This window comes from Fistularia commersonii, chromosome 10, assembly GCF_037954325.1.
Source record: "Fistularia commersonii isolate RoL2024-O1a breed Wild chromosome 10, RoL_Fcom_v1.0, whole genome shotgun sequence".
NCBI lineage: Eukaryota > Metazoa > Chordata > Actinopteri > Syngnathiformes > Fistulariidae > Fistularia > Fistularia commersonii.
Window position 1 is genome coordinate 17,389,308 of NC_141293.1, and position 8,068 is coordinate 17,397,375.

An 8,068-nucleotide genomic window follows, 5' to 3' on the forward strand; every position below is an offset into this window, starting at 1 on the left:
ACCTGTATTTGCAAGTGTTATTTGCAGTCCTTACGTCCTCTATTGTAAGTCGCTTTGGATAAAAGTGTCTGCCAAATGCAATGTAATTAAATATTTATCATTTATTTTATTATAAGGCTTCGGATTTTGGTACGAGTGGAACCTTCGGTATCGAATCTGTGGGTCCTGGTGTTTTTATCTTATGTATTTTTCTGTTCAGGGTCCATTTCTTGCCATTTCCACGCGTGCATTCTCTCCACTTATTATGTTTAGGTAGGATGATCGTATAACGAGTTGATTACACTGAGGCCTTTGCACCACTTGATAACAGTGAGCCTTCATTTATTAGCCTTAAATGTTGCAAACGCATAAAGACCTTTATTTAAAGAGTATGAGTCAGCGTACAAGAATTTGCCACGACATGGTGCACATTCATAACTCAGAGTTCATTGCACATTGACATCTCGAACCACTGATACCTGGTCTGGTGTTTGTGACTGTTTGTAAAAGCATGGAAAAAAAAAAAAAAACTGCAAAAATCAAAAATGAAACCTAAAGTTACAGCGTCACGGAAATCTCCTCCCTAAACCAGGCGGTTCCAAAGACCTCGTCCCGGACTGGAAGTCCTTTTCTACACTTTGCGCCACTAAAGACAGGTATGTACAACTGATGTTATCTAATTCTGTTTTCTTTCTTTTTTTTAAAACAAGAAATACCGAGCGTATGATGCATTTATTGTTACCGCGTTTCTCGAGGAGGGAAAAATATTTGTCCTCCCCCCCAGAGAAGCGGGAGTGGATGAAGTTGTGCGGGAAAAGAAAGTCCTGGCCTCTCTGCTGTAACTCAGCTTTTAGGAACGCATGCAAAATAAAGTTAACTTTGTGAATCCTCTATTTGCCTTTACTGGGAGAAAAGGGCTTTTATAAACTAACAAACAAATGTTTATGCGTGTTTTATCACTTAAGTGCCAAAATATATCATTACCGTTTTAGCTTTGGCAAATCATCCTTCCTATGTGGATCCAAATGTTTCAAGTCAAATAGAATAAATGTATGTGTCATAAACAATTTATGCAATACAGACAAAACACATATTTTTGTAAGGATAAATAAATTATATATAAATATATATACACACACATCCTCCTCTCTCATTGGTCTTTCTCACAGCATGAAGCAGAGGATAATTTTGTGTTTATTTTGCATCATTGTATGTACAAAGTCTCTGAAATTGGCATTGCACTGCAATTTTTGTGGGTTTAGTCACGATATTTTTTTGTCTCAATGGGATAACATGGAGCAGGAAATCCTGGGCGGGGTTTGTGAATAAAGGGTATCTGGAGCAATACTAGTGTTACTTTCATGTTTTTAAAGTTGCCTCCCAGTTGTCTCTTTTGAAAGAATTTTTTTTGCACAAATACTTTGAGACTTTCCACCAAAGAAAGTATTTTTAAATAAGAATTTCGCTCTCTAGAAGAGGTTCCTTTTTTTTTTCCGACAAGTATGTCGTGATTAATACCAGCTGGGATTGGATCCAGCTGCCCACGGAAACATGCAGTACAAGCAGAATCACTAAATCGCATCTAATATATACACATCTATCTATTCTATATATATTCTTACATACTGTACAGGGTTGAGCATGATCGTAAATAATATCAAGGCTTGCCAGAGATGGAAAGAACACAAGCATTTTGACGCTACAATATCTTCCAATCTAGTTTACACCTCCCACTTTGTGTGTTTAGATACATGTTCCTAAATTTATGTTCATAAAAAAAAAGACTGACTTTTCTCAATCTGCCTTTTCCTATAAAGTCATCAAAGAATGGAATGGGCTTCCAGACAACATGACTGATTTTTACACCTTTGCACGGGCCGTTAAAAAATGGATTCTGGTGCACCAAACATGCTCACACTAACAATACCAGACGGGTATTGATGACCAAACTAATAATTTCACAAGAATATCACTTTCAACTTGGGTTTTACTTATTCTATTGCCTGTTTATATATAAGGGAATATTCAAATCTCTGTACTTTTTAAGACCTTAAAACACTTGATAGCCTTAACTTTGACACTTTATATTTTATTGTATTTCTTATTCTCCCTCCTTCCTACTATTATCTATTATTGTTATGTTTTAACTGAAACTCTGGCACAACAATTTCCTTCGGGATTAATAAAGTTGTTCTTATCTTATCTTATCTTATCTTATATTGCATAGTTATTTTATTGCCTATTTATATATTTTATATATATTGTCTATTTGTACAGTTTTATATTTGTATGGTCTTCCCACGACTACAGATGGAAATTAGCTACGAGCTACAATCTGGTACGAACATCTCTGCCTCTGTGCTTAATGTAATTGTACACTGTCCTAATAAACTTTTTAAACTAAATTTTAAGATAATAATCTATAATTCCTGCACAGGTTTTGTTCTGTTTTGTTATTATGTTTCTGATTTTTCCACAGAGACAGTGAGATCAAGATGCAGTGGGCTGAAGATGATTTCGATGTCCCTTACGGGGTCACCCGCTTGGGCTCCTCAGCGCCCGTGGACGGTAGAAAGTACGTCATGTACCACGGCACCGACAGAAAAAGCGCCCAGGCCATCATGTCCTACGGTTTCCAGCAGTCGGGGGAGAAGGCGATGCTCGGCCGCGGCGTGTACCTCAGCAGGGATCTGAACAAGGCCAGCCGATATCCCCTCGACTGGCCCGAACACGACAGGGTGGTCCTGAAGGTGGTGGTCGACGTGGGGAGAGTCATCGCCATCAATCACCAGGGTCACCCGAGACAGAAGAACTGGCACGATTCGAGATACGGCCCCGCGTTCGACACGGCGTGGGTTCCGCCCAACTGCGGGATGGTGAAGAGCGGCTTGGAGGAAGATTGTGTCTGGGATCCAAACCGGATCCAAATCCTCAGCCTCATCAAACCGACTCGGGTCGTCGTCCCGTTGGATTTCGGGGCAAGAGGCTGCAGATAAGCAGGAGAAAAAGAAATATTTTCAAGATAGATTTGGATTAAAAAAAAAAGTCAATTCTGTTGCATTTTATATTTTGCAACCCTGAGAATAAATCATGCCAAAGTTCTTTCTCTGACTAGTGTATGTTTATTGCGACTTTCACATCGGAAAATTGTGTCGCGGCTGCACCAGACCTGTTTATTTTGATGTTTAAACAAAGCGGGGATACTTTTAAAATGATTTCATAACGGTTTCAAAACCAATGTAGTATAGTAAAAACAAAAATAGCTTAGAATAGAAGGCATTTTCCAGATTTATTGATGGGAAGTTCTTCTAAAACCATCTTCTTTTCGGGGCGAATCGTCTACTCAAGTTCCCAGAATTTGGAGGAAGGCACAGAATCAAGTTGCAAGATGTCCAGTGTGAAGTTTCCACAGTCAGGGAATAAACAGGGCAGCGGTCGGCAACCCGCAGCTCTTTGGTCCCACTGATGCAGCATTTTAATAATGATGATAATAATAATAATAATAATAATAATAATAATTATTATTATTATTAATAAAAATAATTCACAATAATATTAATTATAATAATACATACGTAATAATAATTATTAATAATAATAATTATTACCTGGAAACATTACATGATTGCAGCTACACATAAATAATATGTAATCAACTAAAAATACCAAAATAAAGGTTGACTCAGTTCACAACTACACTGCTCAAAAAAAATAAAGGCAACACTTAAAAAACACATCCTAGATCTAAATGAATAAAATATTCTTATGAAATACTTTGCTCTTTACACAGTTGAATGTGCTGACAACAAAATCACACAAAAATGATCAATGGAAATCAATTGTATCAACCCATGGAGGTCTGGATTAGGAATCACACTCAAAATTAAAGTGTAAAAACAAACTCCAGGCTGATCCAACTTTGACGTAATGTCCTTAAAACAAGTCAAAATGAATCTGTGTTGCTTCCTGAGTGGACACTATGATTTCACACAAGTGTGATTGACTTGGAGTTACATTGTGTTGTTCAAGTGTTCCCTTTATTTTTTTGAGCAGTATATATTGGTCAAGTTTTTCGGTTAGTCATTGATGAGGAGATGCTGCCTGATGTTGAACACACCAAGTGGATTCTCTCTCTACTGTTGATTAATCATGTTCTGAAAATGATAAACACAAAACAAAATGCAAAAATGCACAAAAATCATCTAGATTCTGGATGATTGGACAATTGCAGCAAATGTATCCTTGTTTTGTCAGGAGGAGTGTCTAGATTCTAGAAGCTCCTCCTGATCACCACATAGCACTCTTCCCTTTTCAACTTCCACCACACTTCCTCCTCTGCGCCACCTTTCACCTTTTTTGTATTTCTCGCCATCCTACACAACACTATCCAGTGGTTTCTGGCTACACTCGCCTCATCTCCTTCTGGTCAGAAGTTGTCGTCGTCCAAAAACATGCGACAAGTCAATGACAGACGTGTGAGTGAAAGACTGAAAAGCTGTTTGACTCCTGATTTATTGCTAAATTTTGATGGAATGTGCAGGAATGCGTTAATTTCCTGTTGCCTGTTGCTGCTGGGATGGCCTCCAGCCCCCATCGAGACCCCAAATGCGGGACAAATATAGATAACGAATGAATGAATGAATGAAAACATACCATGTGGGGAATCTTAAATGCTGAACACAAAAATGTAATAGATGTCTGACCTCTAGTGGGGATACATAGAATAGTCTGCAGAACCCCTAAATCTAGGCAGCTTCCTCTCCCCCAAGCAAACAGAGCTGGAAGACGATGCGAGCATCACTCCAGCCATCTTGTAGTTCACAGAGAATCCAAATTTTCAAAATATGATATAATCTGAGTGGGAAATAAAGATGCAGGATGGACTTTGTGTCCAAACACCTCGTACTTCCTCAAACAGCTGCAGTGGCAGGTGCTCTCGCTGTCATTTATGGCATTTTGTGATGCGGTTACAAGGTGGGATAATTAAACAACCAACTCCCCAAAAGACAGTTTTTTAAATTTGTTGAATAATGAATTTGCATTGCAGGGGCAGGTTAAATGTTCTGATATAATTTGTTGTCCTGAAAGAAACATGCAATTGAAAAGCTACACAACTGTGGTATGGAAAATGTTTATGAAAATATGTAGCAACATATTGGATTATTCTTTTCATGCGAGGGAAAAGTTCATTCTATATCAAGGGAGGGTCATTATTTTGGGTGGCGGAACACATTTTTTATTAAATTTTTAATGCACGGGCCAACTAGGTGACCAAAATGAAAATTGCAGTTTGAATATTTCAATATTTTGGCATTTTATTTCAATTTTAAAATTATTAATGGTCATATAAATGTACCAACTGACCTTATTTTGTATGTAATCATCCATACAAAATTAAACAAAAGTAAAAAATAAGTTTCAGATCTGTTCTAGATAAAGATGTGCTGATGTTTTTTTGTTGACTAATTTGCCAAAAATCAAGGAGGTATTAATGTCCACAGCCGTGGAACTCTGGTGATCCACTGTTTATATTTTTTATTATTATCTTTATATTTTTATTGATCAATCTAATTAAATCTGCACTATACAAGCGCTTTAATCAAACTTTCCACTGAAATGATTGATCACATATTTGGTCATTTGAGCTTTTTGTCCTCAGCAATTTACAGCGATTCAGTAATTTTCAAAAATAAAACTTAAAACTCAGAAACTCAAAAATAAGAATTAAACAGAAAAAAAAATATTGAAAAATAGATGAAAGCAGAATCCCTAATTAATAAATACATGTGTACATAAATACTTACATAAATTAATTTATTCACACCCGAGATGGAGGCGGGCTAAGCTTTACTTTGATGAAGCTGATGACACACACACACACACACACACACACACACACAAAGCGGATATCCTCTTTGCATAGGAAGGAGATGATGAGAATACTGAAGATTTAATATAATGAAAATCTAAATAAAACACAGGTCTGTAACAAATAAACAAACCATTTACAATGTTATCATAATATTCCATTTTGAAGGAAGTTTTATTCAAAAAAATTTGCACAGTAAAGGTCAACATAGCACAACAATACCCGGGTCGGTTTATACAACATAAGTGCATTTACGTTATCTTTGAATCTGATCAGAGATTATAAGATTATATCCATTAAATGCTGTGAAATGGCAGCACGTTAATTTTCCTATTTAAAACTGAGACAGATTCAGCAGTTTGGAAGGAGATCATGATTGTTTTTTAATGGAATCAAAGATTCAAGATTCAAATTGTTTAATTTCATGTGTACGGTTGGGAAACATGTTTCTCTGCACAATGAAATTCCTACTTTGTTAGTTTTATAGACGAGATAATAAATAATAAGCATAATAGGGCGGTATTGAGTGTACAAATTGAGAAGGTGCAAATCTAAATGTAAACGGTTGTATGTGCTTTTGCGGAACAATAACTTTGGGGGAGCATTACGGGAAACACAAGGATTTGCAGAATCTTCCTGACATTTAAGATATTTATAAATCTGAATTACATTTGGTTATTTCCTTGGAAGGCTATTATCTAAAAAAGATAAAATTCTGGTTTTCCTGCTGTTTGTGCTTTTCATGATAGCTATTAAAAACTGCCTCATTTTGACAATGTGTGCAATACTATTATCAAACACCAGGCTTTCTAAAACTCTTGCAATAGAAGATTGGAAAAAAAAGCACTTACGATAACTCAACTGTTCATATATCCCGAGGCGATATTAATAGTTATTGGCTTTGCTCAACATTTTTCGCATGTATGTCCCCTTTCATGGATGAAAAACCAAATACACTTTGCTATAGTTGTTATTTTATTCAGATCACCATTTACTGATTACGAAATAAATAACGCCTTGAAGCATTATTTAAAGTGAAAGTGAAACAATAAATTAAAAGAATCAGGTGTGGCCTCATTCCAAGCTGAAGAATCAAAACAGAAACTCATTTATTTTGAGAGAAACACAACCTTAGGAGGTCATAAGCCACAATCTTTTTGAGTGAGTCCTAAGCTCAGATGAATGCAGAGGGCTGCATCACGAAGGGCAAAATCAAATATGGTAATCGAGTGTAAAACTTCCATACCGGATCGGTTGAGGTCCAGGTTAACAATGACCATCGGTGGTGCAGATAAACCAGAGGGTACCACTGGAAATTTGGCTACTGTGGGTCAAAGAAAGAGAGGAAGAAAGCATGTTCAGAAGCAGAGAGAAGAAAAAGGGCGATGGTCTGAGATTGAGAGCAGGGACTTTGAATATTGGGACACTGACAAGAAAAGCTAGAAATGTGGTTGAACCAAACAGCAGCTCGCCAGCAGTACAACTCCGCCAGCAGTAGGGAGAACAAGTGACAATAACCCACCACAATGCTGGAATACACGAGCCGATAAAAAAAAGGAACCCTGAGTCGGCCGAGCTCCCGTGTCCCGTGTCTCAGACGAGACTCCACGCAAACTGACACTTTTCCGTGAAGGGCAGATCCCTTACAGGCTCGGAGTCTGGAGGGATAACCGAATAGACCAACGAAGATCGTACCAACCGACCAAATCTGCCACGTCTTGGAAAAGTCGGTGGTGTGCTTTTAAAGAAACTCAGATACTGACGATTGGCACCGGTCACATGTGATGACGACAAATGCTGCATTTGCAAAGAAGATGGAAATGGCTGTAGTGAATACTTTTTTCCAGAAGAGGCAGGAAGATAGGGTAAATTATAAGAGTGGAGCTAGGAAAACACCGGTAGACTACATCTTGTAGAAGACAACTGAATCCGAAAGAGATCAGTGACTGCAAAGTAATGGTAGGTGAGAGTGTAGCCAGACAGCATAGAATGGTGGTTTGTGAGATGTATCTGGTGACAAGGAAGATAGAAAGGACTAATGGAGAAGAAGTGTGATGGTGCCCCTTTTTAAGAATAAGGGATATGTGCAGAAGTACAGTAACTATAGAGGAATAAAGTTTATGAACCATACAATGCAAAGAGTATTGGAAACTTAACTGAGAGCAGAAGGTAGTATTTGTGAGCAGCGGTATGCTTTTAGGCATGGAAAGAGCACTACAG

At 37.5% G+C, this 8,068-nt stretch overlaps 1 protein-coding gene across 2 annotated transcripts; it reads left to right on the top strand.

Moving 5' to 3' along the window:
- The first annotated feature begins 557 nt into the window (after positions 1-557).
- Positions 558-3,080, top strand: LOC147230654 (uncharacterized). Of its 2 annotated transcripts, none has more exons than XM_086154101.1 (2): positions 558-635; positions 2,459-3,080. In XM_086154101.1, exon 2 carries the CDS (start codon positions 2,475-2,477, stop codon positions 2,973-2,975), a length of 501 nt encoding a protein of 166 aa, XP_086010227.1. In that variant the 5' UTR covers positions 558-635; positions 2,459-2,474; the 3' UTR covers positions 2,976-3,080. The 2 variants fall into 2 exon arrangements, with proteins under 2 accessions (XP_086010227.1, XP_086010228.1); XM_086154102.1 differs by lacking the exon at positions 558-635 and adding an exon at positions 2,242-2,317.
- Positions 3,081-8,068: the final 4,988 nt, after the last annotated feature.

Excerpts from the sequence above, each read along its gene's own strand:
- LOC147230654 (XM_086154101.1), top strand. The coding sequence starts at position 2,475 with ATGCAGTGGGCTGAAGATGATTTCGATGTCCCTTACGGGGTCACCCGC.